General features: G+C 56.7%; 1 protein-coding gene across 1 annotated transcript; it reads right to left on the reverse strand.

The window, feature by feature from the left end:
- Positions 1–109: 109 nt before the first annotated feature.
- On the reverse strand, positions 110–16,129 carry ATP2A1 (ATPase sarcoplasmic/endoplasmic reticulum Ca2+ transporting 1). Its single transcript, XM_060031980.1, has 22 exons — positions 15,997–16,129; positions 15,672–15,689; positions 15,253–15,335; positions 13,756–13,860; positions 12,926–13,064; positions 10,915–10,995; positions 9,945–10,030; positions 9,496–9,793; positions 9,136–9,302; positions 6,242–6,330; positions 5,838–5,940; positions 5,458–5,589; positions 4,045–4,167; positions 3,701–3,919; positions 2,710–3,045; positions 2,292–2,512; positions 1,988–2,190; positions 1,710–1,795; positions 1,478–1,611; positions 1,247–1,364; positions 966–1,083; positions 110–206 (listed from the first exon to the last, which is right to left on the reverse strand). The coding sequence occupies exons 1-22, from the start codon at positions 16,112–16,114 to the stop codon at positions 181–183; spliced, it is 3,003 nt and encodes a 1,000-aa protein (XP_059887963.1). The 5' UTR covers positions 16,115–16,129; the 3' UTR covers positions 110–180.
- Positions 16,130–19,860: the final 3,731 nt, after the last annotated feature.

Consider the following 19,860-nt stretch of genomic DNA (forward strand, 5'->3'; position numbering starts at 1 on the left):
GGGGAGGTTTTACAAGGGCAAAAGGGGGGGGCAGTTGCTGAGGGGGGAGGAGACGTGAAGGGGACATTATGTTTATAAACAAGAATGTTGGGCTGGGGGGCACGTGGTGGCGGCCTGTGCCACAGCTCTGGCTGAAGACGCGTCACTATCAGGGTGGGGAAGGGAGGGCAAAAGGACTGGTTACTTCCTTCTTTCATCTTCTGGATCTGGAAGAAAAAGGGGGAGGATGAGACTGGTGGCAGGGCGGCACAGGAGAAGAGAAGTCCCTCTCAGCTCCCTACCTGTCCCAGTCCCCCAGCACACTCACCTGGAGGCCCCCCGCCACCCCCCCACTCACCTGTGTCCCCAGCCCCCCACTCCCCCCAGCCACTGCAGCCCCAGCGGCACACGGCTCAGCGGCCAGCCAGCGCGACGCAGCGCAGCCCAGCAGACAGTGGTGCCCGGGGCCGGGCAGTGCCACCCCCGCAGAGTAGAGGCAGCAGCCCAGCCCCACTTGGAAGCACGGCAGTGGCGGCGGCGGCGGTGGCTCCAGGTGGAGCTGTGAGGGCACGTGACCCCGGCGCCGCCTGAGGGGGAGAGGGGGTGGGCAGAGGGGGCACAGCAGCTAGGGCACGGGCAAGAAGGGGGGTGATACCTGTGACACGGCTCAGAGAGATGGAGGAGGGGGAAACGAGTTATCCTATGGCCAGAGAGGACAGAGAGACAGCCGTTATCGAGGGAGGGAGGTGGGCGCAGGGGACCAAGAGGGCTGAGGAGGCTTTGGGGCGCCAAGGAGACGGGCTCGGAGGAGCGGGCAAAGGCGGGGCAGGGGCTGGGTGCGCCCCTCGGCGGAGGACACGGGGCCTGCTGGGGCTCCGGGAACTCACCCACCTGACAAGGAAGCGGGGCAGGCGCCTTCATGGCCTGGAGGGAGGGGCTGTGTCAGGGGCCAGGGGCTGACAGGGCTGGGGGCGGCGCGCTCTTACCCTCCAGGTAGTTCCGAGCAATGAACTTGAGGAGTTCATCGAGCCCGATGACTGGTAACGAGATCTTGAAGACCATGAGCCAATGGGGCAGGTCCAGGGCCTGCAGCTTGAAGATCATCTGGGAGGAGGCGGGAAGGGCAGTGAGAAGGAGCCCAGGAGCTGCCACTGCGCCAGCCTGACCCCGCCCTCCTCCCTCTGGCAGGGGTCGTGGTCGCGGACCCCTGCAGAGGCCCCCCTGTTGGGGGGGGGGGCAGGCAGCCCCTGGCCAGAAGAAGGCTCACCGGCAGAGGGTCCACGTAGAGGATGAGGAAGTGGAGGGACATGGAGAGGCAGATGGAGCCCACCAGCCAGATGTTCACCCAGGGCGGCATCCGCAGGAGGGACTGGTTCTCAGACAGGCTGCAAGGGGGCGGCCGGGCGGAGCCAGGGGTGGAGGCACAAGGGGAGAGAAGCGGTAAGCAGGGGGAGGGTGGCCTCCAGAGGGCCGCAGAGGGAGAGAGCGCGGACCCCACCTGTTGAGAGCATTGCACATCTCGATGGTAACCAGCACGGACAAGGCCATGGTCATGGGCTCGGGGGCCTCGAAGACCTCGCAATCCACACCCTCAAAGTCAGGGTTGTGCTCCGCACACTTCATGTAGTGAGTCTGCAGGAGGAGAGGGGAGAAGCCGGGGTTCCGAAAAAGCCTCCACGCCACCCTCCTGCTCCCCTCGCCTCCTCCCACCTCCCTCCGTGCTGCCCTACCAGCTGGCTGTAGGTGATGTGAGGCCCGTCCTCAGCGTATAGGAACCACCAGGCTGCTGCTCCCACCGTGGCTGCACCCACATAGCCTGTGGTGGAGAGAAGATGGGAGTTGGGGGCCCAGGGCTGGGGAGACGGGAGGAGCTGAGAGGGCCTCCTGGCCATGAACAGCAGCTGGAGGAAGAGGGCCTGCCGCAGTGGCTGCTGTGGGGAAGCTGGTGTCCCAGAGAGGGGATCAGCCCTGAGGGTCGGGAAGGGGTGTGGGGTCTCATCCTGCTCACCCCCAATTGCCATGTAGCGGAAGAAGAGCCAGCCACTGATGAGGGGCTCCTTGGGGCTCCGGGGGGGCCGGTCCATGATGTCCAGGTCTGGGGGGTTGAAGCCCAGGGCTGTGGCCGGGAGCCCGTCTGTCACCAGGTTCACCCACAGCAGCTGCACGGGGATCAGGGCCTCAGGCAGCCCCAGGGCAGCTGTCAGGAAGATGCTGCCAGAAGGAGGAGGTCACACGTCTGTCTTGCCTCCCAGGCCTGTGGTCACCCCCCACCAGCCCCGAGCTCCTCCTAGATGCCCTTCCCGGCTGCTCACCAGACCACCTCTCCCACGTTGGAGGAGATGAGGTAGCGGATGAACTGCTTCATGTTGTTGTAGATGGCGCGGCCCTCCTCCACGGCAGCCACGATGGTGGAGAAGTTGTCGTCGGCCAGTACCATCTCGGAGGCCGACTTGGCCACGGCGGTGCCGGATCCCATGGCAATGCCGATCTCCGCCTTCTTCAGGGCAGGGGCGTCGTTGACGCCATCACCTGTCTGTGGGGAGGGAGAGAAGGTGGGCACCAGCCCCTTCCTCGTACCCTCCTTGAGACTCTTCCATCGGGGCCCGAATCCCTCCCCTCCGTGCATCTCGCCAGGGCCCCTGCTCAGCCCCGTCCTCCCTCGGTCCCCAGCTCCCCAGGACGGTCATCTCAATAGACACCAAGCAGACCGCCCCACGCCAGTCTTCTCACCATCGCTGTGATCTCATCGTAGGACTGCAGATACTCCACGATCTTCGACTTGTGCGAGGGCTCCACGCGGGCAAAGCAGCAGGCGCGTTTGCAGGCCTCCCGCTGCGTGGTCAGGGGCAGGTCATCAAACTCCCGGCCAGTGTAGGCTCGGTCAGCCACATCCTCGTTCTCCCCGAAGATGCCAATTCGTCGGCAGATGGCAATGGCTGTGCCCTTGTTGTCCCCAGTGATCATGATCACTCGGATGCCAGCATCACGGCACAGGAGGATAGAGTCTGTGACCTCCTTGCGGGGCGGGTCCAGCATGCCCACCACGCCAACGAATGTCAGGTCCGTCTGGGGAGACAGAGAAGAGAGCGACAGGGTCAAGGAGGAAGCCTGGGGGGAGCTGAGGGGAGAGCTGTCCCTGGGCCTGGTGTTTAAACCTCAGTGGGGCCTCAAAGCTCAGGGGTGGGAAATGTTCACATGTGTGTCTGCAGGCCTGGCGGTGCCAGGCCCATTGTAGATGGCAGAGCGTGTCTTTCATAGAAAGAACTCGAACTGGAAGTGAGGCAGGTGGTTTCTGCTTTCAGCAGGGCTGCTCACTTGGTCTACAACTTGGAGCAAATCTGTGTTACCTGCCAGGCCACGCCGTTCCCTCTGTAAGATGGAGTGGGCTTTGGTGCTGTTCAGAGAGCAGGTCCACTACGAGATAAAGCGCTAGTGCCAGAATGGAGGCTGACGCACGTCCTTAGAAAACCTCACTGTGGAAACACATCAGCTAAACCCGAGTGGACCTGGCTGGCTTCTGTTCTGGAGCAAGCACCTCACCTCATCTCAGATGGGTCCACGGACCACAGGCCAAGTAACCCTGGGCTGGATTATTCCTAAGGTTCTCTCAAACTCTAACGTCCTGTGATTCTAGGCCCCGTGACGAAGTAGGAAATGACAAGGGTGGCGGAAGGGGTGAGGCAGGTGACTCTGGGACAACGGGATGCTTCCGTCTGCTCACCTCGTACTCCATGAACCTGGAAGAGTCATCCAGGACCATCTCCTCTCGCTTTGGGGGGGTGTCCCGGGTGGCCAGGGCCAGGCAGCGCAGGGTGTCCCGGCCAGTGCCCCACTCCTTGATTACCGACAGAATCGTCTCCTTCACTGGCCCTGTCATGGGCACCCGAGTGGTGCCGACTCGCACGTAGTTACAGCGATCGATGACCCCCTCTGGGGCACCCTAGGAGAACAGAACAGTATTCAGACACTACTGTTCCTTCCAGTGCACGGTGAGCGGGGCAGGGAGAAGAGAGGAGGGTTCAGGACTGGGAAGAAGCGGGGCTGAGGCGCACTCGGATTCCTGACCTTGACAAACATTTTGTTGCCCACAGCAGCCCGGGATTTTGCTGGAGAGCAATAGACAGACATGGACTTTCTGTCCCGGGAGAACTCCAGGGTGAATTCCTTCTTCATTAGCTGGCGGATCACCTGAGAGAGAGGAGACAGGGAGGGAGAGGCCAGATATGAGACCAGTGGAGAAAGAGTGATGATGCTATGCTAGAAGGGAAGAGTCCCAGACCCTTTAAAACATAGTCGAAAAGGATCTGGAGGTCAGAGCAGACCCCAAGCTGAGTCTGAGATAAAGCTAAGTCTGCTGCCTACAGCAGAAATGGAGATAATTCCAAGGCTAGTGCTGCCACTGTCTTACTATGTTCAGGTTAAAGCACAATAGAAACAGGACGGCGTAGTGTGGCACTGCCCGATAGAACCTTCCGTGATGATGGGAATGTTTAATAATCTGGATGGTTCAATACGGTGCAATCGAACAACGGCTACTGAGCCTGGGGAATGTGATGAGTGCAGCTGAAGAACTGGGTTTCTACTTTTATGTAATCATTTAAATGTAGACAACCACCTGTGTGAGTCTACAGACGTACGTTGCTAGACAATGGAGAGCTGGTACCTGGCACGTAGTACTAAGCACTCCATAAAAGTGAATGTGCCACATGCATTCTAGATGTTTCTCCACAAAACAAAAATAAAAACGATAAATAAAATTAAAAATAATTTGATGTTTTTATTATCATTTGTAAATTTTTAAAATGAATCCTGTATTGATAAATACTTAGGTTGTTTGCATTATTTTTGTCATATTAAATAAAGCAGCCATGAGCATCTTGCCTATATGAAAAAAAAAGGAACGAGCGGTGTGGGGAATATAATATAATACCCCAGAGGAATTCAATAGAGACATTCAGTAAATATGAATAGCAAGAACTTGGAGTGATGGTCACAGAATTGGGCTTGTTCACCTGGACACGGGGAAGCAGAGGCATATGAGGCAGTCATATTTCCCAAATCCTAAATCAGGCATTGTGATCTGATAAAAACAAGTGTGTTTCTAGAGACAATGGGGAATAGTTGAAATTGGGGCTGTCCCAGGATGGGTCACTTGTGGTTTCTGTGTCCAGCTCTGTCCCTTTCAACTAGGGACACGACAGGAAAAGTGATCTTAAATTCTTCCAGGGATGCTGCAACCGGGCACCAGGAAGAGCAGTGTAAGTGCAGGTGCAGTAGGTCCTACCCCAAGTCAGCCTTGCCAAGGAAAGCTGCGGAGGGGCTCTCTGCCTGTGCCGGCTGGGTCCCAGCATGGGGCACAAGGCCCTGACCAGCCTGACCTGGGTGGGGGTGGGGGGCCCTGTCTCCTGAGGTTCCTTAGGTCCTGGCCTGTACAGTATGGGCTGGAGAAGGACCGTGGGAGGGAGTGCCTAGACTCACCAAGTTGCAGGCGTTGGCCCTCTCCACCTTTGAGAGGTTTCTCAGTTCAGTGTTGAATACATTCATCTTCTCCACCAGGGTGGTGAGTGCAGTCTCGGTGGCCTCGCCCACCTTCTCATAAGCACCTTTGGCCTGAGAGGGCAGAGGAGGAAGAGGAAGTAGGTGCCCTGGGCTCCCAGCCCCGTGCTCCCATCTATCATGCCCACCTTCCACCTAGAACAGGAAGGGAGCAAGCCACTCTCTTCCCCTTACACCCAGGAGAGGGCTTGGTACAAGGGACCCCCTTCCCCCGAGCCCTTCCTTGCGGCCTGTCGAGGAAGCCTGGACTCTGAGGCAGCTGGAGGGGGAAGGAGGGGCGGCTTCAGGAGTGGAGAGGTTACCTCATTGAAGTCCAAGGAGGAGTCATTGCAGAGGGCACAAATGGTGGCTAGCTCTACCAGCCCATCATACTGCCCTGTCCGGACTGGCTTATCATTCTTCAAGCTGGCGGCCGGGTGGGGAGGAAGGAAGGGAAAGAGACAGGTAGAGAAGATAGGGAATGAGATGCAGAGAGAGCACAGGGAATGCAGCAAGGAGATGGCAACCAACTTGGAGATCAGGTGGGAGAGAGAATAAGGTTGGGGAAGGAACAAGAGAGAAACAGGAAGACAAAACTAGAGGGAGGCCCCAGGGAGAGAGGATATGTGTGTGTGTGTGTGTGTGTGTGTGTGTGTGTGTGTGTGTGTGTGTGTGTGTGGTGGGGAGGGGCACGAGGAACTGGGAAGACGACTTTGGGGGAACTTACACCTCTCCTTCTGGAGCGTAAGTGGAGCCAGTGATAGAGAACTTGTTCAGAAGGCAGATGTCCCCCTCCACCTTTTCGATGATGAACATCTGCAGAGGACAAGGGCATGCACACAGATGTTTAACTCTCCCCATCCCCGAAGGCAGTCTGCACCGAGGGGGCCCGTGCCCCAAGTGTCCCTCTACCCGGCCATCTGCTAGGACTTACCCAACTTCCCACCATCATCCCCTGATTCGTCCTTCCCTTTTCCTCCCTTTTCCTCCCCTCTCACACCACTCCCTTGCAAATCATTCTCTAAGTTCTGTGTTCATGGCCTTAAAACAAAAGGCCATGCTGGAGGTTCTTCCAGATCAATTAGTAAAATAAGACGTGCATCACAAGGTGTGGTGGCCACCAGTCTACCTGTCCGTACATGGCCCATCTACAGCTCCAGCCTCTTGTGGCCAGATCTTCCAGTTTTGCAGGAAGAATTAGAAATTCAGGTTATTTTCCTATGATATCCCTTGACTTTTCAAATGTGGGCAATTAATTCATTTTTATGAAACATGACAGAAGACCAGTGGTCTGGCTTTGAAGCCTGTGCTTTGGAGGGATGGAGATCACACAGAGCAGAGGGGAGCAGCCCACTCTGAGCCAGAGCACGCGTGGAAGGGATGGGGCTTAAGATGTGCTCCAGGATAAAATGGTTCTGTGGCCAGGTAAGTTTGGCAAACTCGTTTAAACTGAGCGAAATCCACCCTCTCTATGGTCAGCCTTCTCCGAGGCTTTCAAATGCCAACAGGCATGTGGTACAGCCTTTCTCGGCCTGGTCTGACCACACAACCCTTGATCCTTAGGACACCAATTTCTGTTTCACAAACATGCTATTCCAGAAAACTCTGTTTAGGTCAGGGGTTCTTTGCCTGGGGTCCATGGATGACACCCCGGACCAAGGGTGTCTGTGAACTTTGATGGCGAAACAAAAATTACATCTTTTATTTTCTCTCTGACATTTAGCATTTCCATCCAATTATGCATGGGGGCATGGACCACATTAATATTAGCAAAACCTGTGACTTGGCCACCAATATAATCACAAATACTCTCTTGTCACATTGTATTGTTGCAGGGCTCTCAAAACAGCATTTACGCTCATCACTGCTTCAGCGTTATGGCAATTGTGAGACCCACTGCTGGACTTGCTACTTAATACATTAATAAAGAAGCATACGTTTTACCAAATCACAAATCTGTGGGGTTTTTTAACATCTTTATTGGAGTATAATTGCTTTACAATGTTGTGTTAGTTTCTGCTGTATAACAAAGTGAATCAGCTATACGTACAAATCTGTTTTTAAAATATTTTGACTACTGTATTTCAATCATTGGCTTCCTCTGTAATCCAATGTATTTTTTTTAATAGAGACACTCAATTTATTTATTTTTTAAATGCGTAGTTTTTTTAAATTTATTTATTTTTATTTTTTTTGGTTGCGTTGGGTCTTCATTGCTGCGCTCGGGCTTCTCTCTAGTTGCGGAGAGCGGGGTCTACTCTTCATTGTGGTGCGTGGGCTTCTCATTGCGGTGGCTTCTCTTGTTGAGGAGCACGGGCTCTGGGGCGTGGGCTTCAGTAGTTGCGGCACGTGTGCTCAGTAGTTGTGGTTCGTGGGCTGTAGAGTGCAGACTCAGTAGTTGTGGCGCACTGGCTTAGCTGCTCAGCGGCATGTGGGATCTTCCCGGACCAGGGCTTGAACCCATGTCCCCTGCATTGGCAGGCGGATTCTTAACCACTGCGCCACCAGGGAAGCCCAGTCCAAAGTATTTTATTTAATTTATGTTTTTGGCCGCGCTGTGTGGCTAGCAGGATCTTAGTTCCCTGACCAGGGATCGAACCCGGGCTCACTGCAGTGAAAGCACCAAGTCCTAACCACTGGACCACCAGGGAATTCCCAATCCGATGTATTTTAGAAACAGAATCCTGTGCGTTTTATTTTATACATTGAAAATATTAAATGTAGAGATCCAGACTGCCAAAGAGTCCAAGGCGGGACTTCCCTGGTGGCGCAGTGGTTAAGAATCTGCCTGCCAATGCAGGGGACATGGATTACCGCCCTGGCCTGGGAAGATCCCACATACCGCAGAGCAACTAAGCCCATGCGCCACAACTACTGAGCCTGCGCTCTAGAGCCCACGAGCCACAACTACTGAGCCTGCGTGCCACAACTACTGAAGCCCGTGAGCCGAGAGCCCGTGCTCCGCAACAAGAGAAGCCACTGCAACGAGAAGCCCACGCACCGCAAGGAAGAGTAGCCCCTGCTCACCTCAACTAGAGAAAGCCCACGCGCAGCAATGAAGACCCAATGCAACCAAAAATAAATAAACAAATAAATAAATTTATATATATATAAAAAAGAGTCCAAGGCACGGAAAAGATCAAGGGCCCTGGTTCAGGAAATGCTGTTCAAGATTCGTGTGGCTGGGCTCCCCGGGCCCTGTCATGGATGACCACTCTGGAGGGTAGCCTGGTGCACAGGCAGGCACTCTAGGGCCAGACAGACTTGGGTTTGAAACTCAATTCTGCTCCTTATTAACTGTGCACTGAATCTCCTAGAGCCTCAGTTCCCTCTTTGGGAAAACTGGGTAAACAAGACCTTCCCCTGAAGGGCTGCTCTGGGGGATTAGAGATAACACAGGGCAGCACCTAGCACACGGACGGAGGCTGCAGGGAGCTGCCTGCCTGGGCCAGGGGGGCTTCTCTGCTCCCTCTCCTAGCTGGCAGGATGGCACTCTCTGTGCCATCCAAGCATTTCTTTCTCAGGCCAAAATGAAAAGCTACCCATGATGAAGGGGTAACCACAACTTTGGAGGGCTCGTTTCACCTCCCATCTAAGTGGGAGTTGCCACCCTTCCCTGACCTTGCAGACAGACATCTGGTTCGTGGTGAGGGTGCCTGTCTTGTCGGAACAGATGACAGAGGTGCAGCCCAGCGTCTCCACGGAGGGCAAGCTCCTCACAATTGCGTTCTTCTTTGCCATCCGGCGGGTGCCCAGGGCCAGGCAGGTGGTGATGACTGCAGGAAGGCCTGTGGCGAGGAAGGAGAGGGGGTGAGGGAACGACACTGGGGGAGGGAGGGAGAGGCCTAGTGGGGTAGGCTGAAGAGCAGCTCCCAAAGGTATCGGGTCCGATCCCTGGAACGCGTAACTGTTACCTTATTTGGGTAAAGGATCTCTGCAGATGAGATCAGCGAATGGGAGGAAAGAGAGAGGTGGCCCTACCTTCTGGGATTGCAGCCACAGCGAGGGCCACGGCAATCTTAAAGTAGTAGATGGCACCACGGATCCAGGAGCCCCCGTGGATGGGATCGTTGAAGTGGCCAATATTGATGAGCCACACGGCCACGCAGATGAGGGAGATGACCTTGGAGAGCTGCTCCCCAAACTCATCCAGCTTCTGCTGCAGAGGTGTCTTGTCCTGCTCCGTCGCGGCCATTTGGTCACGGATCTTCCCAATCTCAGTGTTCACACCGGTAGAGGCCACGATGCCTATGGCCTTACCGGCTGCAATGTTGGTGCCCTTGGAGGGGGAAGAAGAGGCAGGGAGTCAGGTGACGCCCCTCGTGCCGCATCCCCCCAGCTGTGGGTCTCATCTCTTCCCACACCGCCATGTCTCTCCCAGACCAGGGCCCCCGGCTTGAGCGCACGACAGCTGGCCCTGGAAGCCTCACCGAGAAGAGCATGTTCTTCTTATCCTGGTTGACAGCTCGGGGGTCGGGAACAGGTTCTGTGTGCTTGATGACAGAGACAGACTCGCCTGTGGAGAAGGGGCAGAGGGGTTTTCAGATGACATCATGTCGTTCTCCCATACTTCCCCCCGCAACTCTCTGCTTGGCGGGACAGGGCCTGGTAAGGACCAAGCAACAATCCTGGAGGAAGTCTGGACTCTGGAGGAAGGCCCTGGAGGCAGATGGGAAACCCACTGCACTTAGAGTGAAAAGACCTTGACCCCACTCCCAGCCTGACCACTCACAAGCAGCATGGCTTTGGATCACTTAGCCTTGGTTTGCTCTTCTGTAAAATGGGGACAAGGATGTGTACACTTCAGAGCAAGGTCTTGGTGAAAGTCAAGCAAGCTGACGTATGTGGAAGTGCGCAGCCAACTGGAAAGCACGTTCCTGGGAGGGAGAGGCCCCCACCCTTGGGACCTTGCCTCCTTCACCTGAATGGCAGGAGCTCAGGCAATCACCCTGGGCCAGCCCACCCTGCCCCCTTGGACCATGGAGCATGCGCACTGGTTCTTCACCCTCTCTCTCCCAGGACAAAAGGAGAAGCAGCTGAGGTTTTAAGTGTATCTGAACCCTGCATCCTATCCCAGAATCTCTGCTTCCTCAGTTGGGGGCTTCTGAGGAGGCAGGATAGTTCTCTGGGTGAGCGGGTCCGTATGTCCGTGTGGAAGGGACGGGTTGATGGCCATCTGGAAATGGGGACAAACATCCCGCCATTTCCCATGACCCCTCGTGTTCCAGGCTTAGGCAGTGGGCAAAGCTGAGCAGGGTTGATGTCGCTGCCACTACGGGGCCAGGAGGGGGCCCTACTGCTGAGGGCCCCCTTTCATCCCTGTCTGTCCACTCAGCTCTTCCCTCATCAAATCCTCATCACCCTCCCCTTTGATGCATCCCCTGACCCTGGCCAGCAGACCTGTCAGGATGGACTGGTCGACCCGGAGGGTGGTGGACTTGATGGTGAGGATTCGGATATCTGCAGGGACTTTGTCCCCCACTGTGGAGAGACGAGAGGAGAGTGAAGTCAGCTGAGATGGGAGTTTTCTTTCTTCCTAAGAAAAACCCAGTCTTTGATGATCTCACCTCATCCTCCAGGTCTCAGGGAGGTCACCCGGGTTGTGCTCCTGTCACCCAAGCAAGCATCCCCCTCTAACACTCACTCCAATTGTCCCCCCTGCTGAATGTTTTTCTCCCTACCAGGCTGTGAGCCTGGCGAGGGGAGGTCTGGGCACACAGTATGTGCTCAATAAATGTACCCTGAATGACACAGGGAAAATCAGGGCCAATCCTGTCATCTAACGAGAAACTAAAACTGAGGCCGAGAGAGAGCAAAACAGAGAGGGAAACACGAGGGAGAAAGGTGAGGAGGGACAGGCAAGGAAAGAACTAGAGAAAACAGGGTAAGTCTCACAGACCTGCGTCCGTGGCGGAGAACAAAGTGGAACAGCCGGAGAAGGCAGCAAGAAACAGGAGGAAAATATGGGAATTGAGAAAATCAATGTCAACCCAGACAAAAGGTGGAGTGAGAAGCAGGAGAGAGAAGTGTGAGAAGGACAAATGCAGGCGGAGAAGGCGGAGCAGCGGAGGCAGAGGGTGCAGGCCTGGCAGGTCCACACGGCGTGGATGGGACGCACATCAGAAGCCTGCCGGGCCCTGGTCTGAGTATCTGGGGAAGGCAGGAAGCCACGGTGAGCGATCTGGGGAGACGGCAGCAGAGAAGGGGAGTCTGCAGGAAACAAGGCTCTGGGCGGGGTGGGGGGTGGTGGGGGGGGAAGCCATACACAGCAGAGAGCTGAGAAAACAGGGAGGGGGAGGGCAAGGGATGTGCACAGAAGGAGGGGGTCCACAAAGGAAACTTGCTGGGGAACACGGCAGATGCCCCACCAGACTTCGAGGCCTCCAAGGAAGACAACTGCCTCCCAGCCTCATCCCGCCTGGTCCCAAGGATGGTCCTGGGGGTGGGGTTTGACTGCTTTCCTTTCCCCGTCCCCAAGGTTCCTCCTCCGGTGCCAGAGGAAACTGATGGAGGAGGGAGGAGGTCGGCAATGGAGTTGGGCGGGACACCCTGTCACCCAAACTGAAGCGATATTTATAGACATTCATGGCGCTGACTCCAAACTGTCACCGTGGCAGGACGGCCCTGTGATGAGGCACCGGAGTCTTCAGCCCACCCGCCCTCCCTGTCACCAAGCTTCCCAGGGTGGGGACTTGGGTATCTGGTGGAGGGAAGTAGGCCTAGAAAGACACATCTTCCTATGCCAGGGGCCTGGAGCCGTGGGAAGGCCTGCACAGGGCAAATATAAAAACCGCTGAAGGGGGCAGAATTCCAGTAATCTTAGCCTCCCGGCCCCCACCCCTCCCTGGTCAGGCATTAAGTGTCCCTCACCGGAGAGGCGGGGCCCTCCTTGAGCTCCCCTCCTCCCAGTCCCGTGCTCTCTGCTGGGGCCTGAGTTTCCCTTACATGGTCGGGGGCTTGAGCCTCCGGCCCCCCTCCTCCCTTCTACCCTTGCTCCTTCCCCTTTGAGAAGCCTCAAGGGTACCGAGAGGTCAAGATTTAAAGCTGACCAAGCTTGGGGGTGGGTGGAAGGAGAGGGAAGCCAGGCCTCAGGAGGGGGGTGGAGACAGGGCCATTGGCAGGGACTGGGTTCCACCTGTTACTTGCAAGTGCTGGGTGAGAGGAGGGGGAGCAGGGGTCTGCCTGCAGCGTCAGGGACAGGACTGGCTGTTCCTGCTGAGACTCTGATGGAGAGGGGGTGCTGTGGCCACAGTGCCCTGGGGTGACCTCCTGAGGAGTCTGGGAAGGAGAAGCAGAGACTCCACCACCCTGGCTACCTCCTGGACAGTGGGGATCAGGGCCCGACCAGCCCCCAACATGCACATCTTCTTGGCCTCGAACCCATCCTGGACCACTCGTCCCCATCACTCACCAGCCACCTCCACGATGTCTCCGGGGACAATGTCCCGAGCCTTGATCCTTTGCACTGACTTGCGGTCAGCCCGGTAGACCTTCCCCATCTCCGGTTCATATTCCTTCAGAGCCTCAATGGCATTCTCTGCATTCCTTTCCTGGGGGGACAGGGTTGAGGAGGGGAGGGTCAGCAGAGGGAGGAAGGTTATGGAGTGACAGAGGACTGGTCAGGGAGGATGGGGAGGTGTAGGGATGCAGGAGCAGGGGCCAGAGTCTCGGGGGAAGTAGGGGCATCACAGAGAAGGAGGCAGGTTATGCAGTCCTGGCTCCTGGCCCAGGGGAGCAGACAAACCCCACATGACGGTTAAGGAAACCATCACCCACAGCTGAGAACAGGTAAGGGGGTTTCGGGGAGAGAAGGAAGGAGAAACAAAGAAAACCAGAAAGCAGGGGACAGGAGAAGCAGAGGATGGTATAAGGTAAGAGAAAGAAGGACATCAAACTAGCATTTCCTGAGATCCTCCTTTATGCCAGACACAGGGCTGGGCACTTTCACACTCATCATCTTGTTAAATTTCACCACAACTCTGAGGGATAGGATTATGAGCCCCATTTTATGGATGAGGAAACTGAGACTCAGAGAGATGAAGGAACCTGCCCAGGGTTGTACAACCAGCAAGTGACAGTGGGAACACCAGTCTCCTGCCTCTTTCCAACATTCTGGTCCTTTTGCCCAATTCAGAACAAGGCAAGCCCAGGGTAAGTGATGGAGGAGAAGGAGACAGGGAGGGAGGCTGGCCTCACGTCCAGTGTCAGGATGTGAGGGAACGAGGCGGGGTCAAAGCTAACCTGCCAAACCCCCACGATGGCATTGGCAATGAGGATCAAGAGGATGACAAAGGGTTCAACAAAGGCGGTGATGGTCTCTTCGCCTTCCTCGAACCAGGCCAGCACCTGGGGAGCAAGGGAAGGGAGAATAACAGGTTCTAAAGCCCCTCACGTGAGGAAGGAGAGGAAATGGAGGTGAGAACATGTGCAGGAGCAAACGGGGCAGGGCACCACGGGGGCACTGCAGCCCCACATCCCTTTAAGGGTCTACGTGCTCCACAGCTCGAACTCACGTAAGCGTGGCCACTACTGTTATTCAGCGGGTGCAGGCCGGCACAGACATGCGCAGCTAGGGGATTAACTGGGAATGCTTTCAGGTTTCCCTGACCAAGTTACTGGATTGTAAACGAAGCTCAGGGGACACCCAGGCCAACTACCCCCGCAGCCACATCCATCCCCCGGGAGCCAAAACTCAGTAGGAAAAACCCTGTGGTCCTCGCAGGCGCCCGGCCCACGCACGGCCCTCCCCCAACAGCCCAAGGCAGGGGAGCTCCAATTTCATGAGGGAGCAGAAGTGGGGGATAGTGTTACGGGGCCTCCTGTGCACACCCCACCCCAGCTGTTGCCTCTGCCAGGCAACAGCCTCAGGCAAATGTCAAGGAGCAAATCTGAGGAGGGAGAAGTGAGGCCCTGCCAGCTACACTCAGGGGCCCAGGGGCCTCCACTAAAGACACCAGGGGACAGGGAGACTTCTTTGCCTCCAGAGTCTTGTCTTCCAGGACCATTAAGATGTTAAGGAAGAAACTCCAAAACGCAGGCCGGCCTGCTAGGATGGTGGGTGCGGAGGGGAGCTCCAGGGCAGGAGAGGTGGCAGGGCCTTGAGACCCGGCGTGGGGCAGCCCTGAGGCTGTGAGGAGGAAGGGGAGGGTCAGGCCAGGTAGGTGACGAGGGGGATCCTGGGAGTTCTAGCCCTGATGGGGTGAGTAGGGAGGTGAGGCCCAGAGACAGGAGAGGCTCTGGTTCTTTGGAGTCACCCTCGCACCAGCAGCTCTTTCCCGCCTCTACGAGGGGAGTCTCTGCCTCGACCAATCAGTGTCAGGAGGGCGGGGCAGGGGCGCCAGGATGCGGCGGGATTGGTGGAGCAGTGCATGTGCCCCCGGGGCATGCTGGGAGCAGCGGTGGCCTGGGAACAGCAGCAGCGTTGGAGCCGCGGAGCCCAGCGCTTCGCGGGGGTAACCCGAGCCCTCGGAGCCCTTGAAGCTCCGGGGGCGGCTTAACTTCAGTGTTTTGGCTGAGAACACCCTTAAAGCTTAAAATAAAACCTGCCTGCGGGGTGTGGGGGAGGACAGAGGAGTATACAAATCAGCGTCACCCCACCTCCCTCATTTCTGGTCTGTAGGAAAGGATGCTGAATGCTTGGTCTACAGGAGCCGATGATTTGGAGCTGCCCGCCAGCAGACTCTCCAGATCCCCCAACCCACGCTCCCAGCCTGCCCCCAGATGCCCTCCCACACTTACAAAGGAAATGCAGGCGGCCAGGAGAAGGATCCGCACCAGGAGGTCTTCAAACTGCTCTACCACCAACTCCCACAGGGACTTCCCTGAGGGAAGAGGCAAGGGGAGGGGGCCCCCGGGGTTAAGGTCTAACGGATGAACGGCTGGGACTCCAGGTGCCGGCAGGCCATTTGGTACTGAGAAAAGGGCTGAGAGGAGCTGGCCCGGAGTCCAGAAACAGGCTCCTTAAAGTGGTGGGCAGTTGTTCAAGGACTGGATGCCTCAAGGAGAAAGTGCCTGGAAACTTCTGACCCCAGCCAGACTCTAACCTTTGAGGAGGAACGATTGCCCCAGGAGTTGGAAGGAAAGGGCAGGGAGAAGGGAGTGGGGCACAGAGGGGAGGAGGTGTCATTTATGAGAGCTCAGGGCTTCCAGTAACTTACCTTCCTCGGCAGGGAGCTCTGCCCAGGGAAAAAGAAGAAAAGGACATATTCATTTGGAGTTCAGTCTAATGCCGCCCACACCCAGGACTTTGTGGCTAAGGTAAGAGAATCAGGCCACCAAAAGTTTTTTATCCCATAAAACTTCCCAAAAATCAGGGTCTCAGGGACCCTGTTTTCTTAGTATCCTCCCCTCCGTTGCAGTCATTGGACCATGTCCTGCCTCTTCCCTAAGATACCCTGGAGGGAGAGGCTCCAGTGTGTTTGAGTGTGAGTCTGTGTGTGTGTGTGTGTGTGTGTGTATGTGTGTCCATCAAGGGACACTTACCATTGTGGCCGTATTTCTCCAGATGCCGCTTAACTTGGTCCGGGGTAAGGCCTGTAGTTTCGCTCACCCCAAAATAGGCCAAACACTCTTCTGTGGTCTTGGAGTGTGCAGCCTCCATTGTGCTCCCTTCCTGGGGGCCAGGGGGCGGTGTGTTCCTTCTGGGGGGTTCTCACACGTCAGGGGCCTTCTTCAGTGTGTCCACCTGCCTGTTTGTCTGGGTTTCTTCCTTTTTCTCTTCTGCCCCCCCCAAGTTATTCTTCCCTCCACGAAGCTCTGAGCCCCGTTCCACTTGCAGCAGCCAGCCACCCGCCCCAGCCCCCAGCTGGTCCTTATGAGGGAGTGGGGGGGGCCAGGCTCCCCCCTCCCCCAGATCAGGGATTGGCTGGCTGAGACTCTAGCAGGAGGGGTCAGAAGAGAGAGATATTTCTGCTGACAGAGGGGGAACAGTGGGGCTGCAGCCTGAGATGTCACTCATGAGGGAAGCTAAGGTGGCCCCAGCCCCAGGGAAGGGGGGGCAGAGAGAGACTTCACTTTCTGTCTTCTGCTACTGAGCCCTCCCCCAACTGCCTCGACTTCTTCAGCTGCACTGAATTTCCTGTTCCAACCTCACCCCTTCCAGTTCTTCCCTTAAACCCACTTCTCCTCTCAGGCCTTCACCGTTCCCTTTCCTCGTGTCCCCTTCCCATCTCATCTCCCTGAACCTGCCTGTTTCTACTGCCCCAGTCTCCTCCTTTCTCACTTACCTTGTTGAAAGGGCAGCAGAGATACTCCAACCCTCAGGGGATTGAAAAGGGGGAGAACATCCCTTGGGGGCGAGAGGAAGTGGCTCTAGAGGGACAAGGGGAAGTAGGGAGGGGAGAGGGTCAAGGGGACAGGGCAGAAGATGGTAACCCTACCCTAGGGAGGGGATGCCGCAGCCATCAACAAGGGATTTAGTGTCCAGGCCCTGGTGAGCAAAGCCAGGACTGCCTGTCTCTCCCCTACCCACCCCTCCCCATCACTCTAACTCAGCCACTGGGAACAGAGCCTTCAGGGCCTCGCATCCCTGACAGGGAATCCCCTCCACCAAGAAAATGGGATACCCAGGCAGCCGGGTAACCCAAGAGCCTACAGAATGTGCTGATGGCAGGGGGAGAGGGATCAATGTTTCAGAATGGGGGCAGGGGTCACCCCAAGTCATGGAATAAGGGTCACCTCATCCCACACTGTGCTCTCTTTAACCCACGGGGTTTACATGGCAGACCCCACGTGGCGTGTGGTTGCACTCCGCCCTGGCCCTGAAGTAGCTGTCCTCAAAGGGAGTGAAGATCAGAGCTGTATGCTCAGGCATACCCTGGGCACATACCCTGTCGGCAGAGGGCTGAGGGAAGGGACGTTAAGGGAAGGGGCTCGGGGAAGCCGGATAGAGCAGAGGCTCTGGACCAAAGGAATGGACGGCGGGCAGATTGATGGGGACAGGTCTAGGGGAAATAAGGACAGTCATAGCTGGGGGAATAGAGACAGGGCTGCCAGGGTCAGAGGGAAGTCTGAGGAGCAGTGGGGAAAAGGGACAGCAGGGAGCTGGCACGCGGCAGCCAGGTGGGTGGGGGCCCAGGGCTGGGTGCAAAGCCACAAGCTGTCGCTGAGCGGCTGGCCTCAGTATCAGCTTCCTCAGAGAAGCAGCTGCTCTGAACACCCCACCCCCATCCCTGCTCTGGGATAGGGGCGTCTCTTGGTTACTACCAGCTGCGGGAGGAACAGACAAGAGGGTAGCATGGGGTGTAGGCAGGGGAAGAAAGAAGGGCAGAGAGGAGAAAGGCTGAATGAGAGAATGGTGAGAGGTCAGTGAGGGGAAGCAGGCTTATGGCCTTGGCCTCAAGTCCTTCCTCCATCTAGGCCTCAGTTTCCTGAAATGAACAGTGAGGGGTATAGGCTACTGAAAGTGTTCTCAAGGTCGCTTCGCTGTCTGGCACTCAAGTTCCTAAGCAGACAATGGCACAGGAGACAGCGGGGCAAAGGAAAGGGAAGCCCCACTTTTGAGGGGTGGGTAGGCCAGCAGGGATGGATGGCACTGAAGGATTTAGCCCCCCATACCCATCCTTTCCTCTGCCTGGACCTGGGGGAGGGCAGCCTCTTGGGTGAGTTGAGGACACGGCGCTCCTTCCCTCTCCCTTTTCATGGGTCCAACAAACCCCTCCCTGAAGCAGAATCCTGCTGCGATGTGCGGGTGTGAGGGCTCAGACCATGGCGTGAGGTGTTGGGGGTCACACCCTCCACCTGGCCCAGCACCCACCTTCTCAGGCCAGAGTCAGGCTCAGCATCTAGCCAAGCCTTTTGGTGCCGGCTGGCTTCTCCCCACCACCACCTAGAGGAGTGCCAGCGGCACTGTCTTAAAGGAGCAGGAGTGCCCAACACGGAGAAGGGGGAGAAGACTGGACAGATCTCGTCTTCAAGGGACTGGAGAGCATGAGGCCGAGGAAAGGAGGCAGGCTTTACAGGGCACTGCTGCCAACAGGGCCCTGTAAGGTTATTCATCTCTGCCTCCCCCAGCTTCCCAGAGGGGAAGCGAGCCAGAGAGGGAAAGCCACCAGCCGAGAGCTGCCAGGGATCACCGTCAGGGAGGCTGGGCGTGAACCGGGACGCAGGCGCGTGCTGTCTTGGAGCCCTCACCTAGGGTCTCCAGGCCCAGAGGTGCAAGGTCTTCATCCCCTCCTGAGCACTGAAGCCGAGAATGGGAGAGGCGTAGTTCTGAAGGACACAGAGACAGAGCCTGCTCAATCCCCGACCAGTTCCGAACTTCAGCTGAACCATCCATAGACGGGCTTAGAGGGAAAGTGTCTTAGGCTCCTCCAGCCAAGACATGCAAATCTTGGGGGTTCGGGCGGGGGCGGTGAGGAGGCTCTTGTGCCCTCCCCCCCCCACACCCGGCACATCTTCAGAAGGCAAGTCCCTGAGGGCTGGCAGGATTTAGGGGGAGGGGGGAGCCTCGCAGCACCAGTTGCTGCTAGATTAGGAGAGGATCAGGTCCTGCTTACCCTGGGGCGCCACAGCCTTCACTCGCCATCTCACTTTGAGAACACAGCATCCAGGTCCACGAACCATCCCCCTCCCTCTGCAAGGCCAATCCTATCCCCAGTCTCCTGAGGCCAAGGTTTGGGGTAGCCCCAGGGATTAGACAAAACCAGGAGAGACAGCAGGCTTCCCCCATCTAGCCCCCAGGATGGGTGGCCTGTGAGCCCAGCTGTCTCCTGTCCATCTCCCAATAGGACGCAAGGCCCAGAATAGCAAGGTCATACGCGCGGTCATAGGGCCTCCTGGAGGTGGGGGCAGAGGCTGAGGGGCGTGGAAGTGTAGACTCCACACTGCCCGGGAAGGAAAGTGAGGCAGAATGGTTAAGAGGCGGAGCTGGATGGAGGTGGGGAAGGGAGAGGGCCAACAAGACAAGTGGGATTCTTCAGAACCCGGCCCCTCCTTGTTGGCACCCAGAGCTGGGAAGCCCAGGGGTGCCCTCAGTTGGAGGAGGGCACAGCCGCAATTCAGTCCAGAGAGGAGAGCCTGGGTTTAATGGTGGGGGAGGGGGCGCAGGGATGAGGAGATGTTGCAAACTCAAATGCTCACAGGCCTAGCTAGGCACATCATGTGAGTGAAGTGGGCTGGTGGGGATGGAGCAGATGTGGAAGGTGGATACCACGTGAGGCTGGATCTTCTAATTTTCAAGAGAAACCAGTAATCTGAACTTTTATGTGAAATTCCAATGGAAACATTGTCCAGGCCAAGCAAATCATGTCAGCAGCTCCAACCTAGATGAAACAGTTTCATCCAACCTAGATGAAACTTCCCATTTTACAGATAAGGGTATTGAGGCCTGGAGAGGCTACACCTTGC

The sequence above is a fragment of the Delphinus delphis genome, chromosome 15 (assembly GCF_949987515.2).
Source record: "Delphinus delphis chromosome 15, mDelDel1.2, whole genome shotgun sequence".
In the NCBI taxonomy this organism is placed as follows: Eukaryota; Metazoa; Chordata; class Mammalia; order Artiodactyla; family Delphinidae; genus Delphinus; species Delphinus delphis.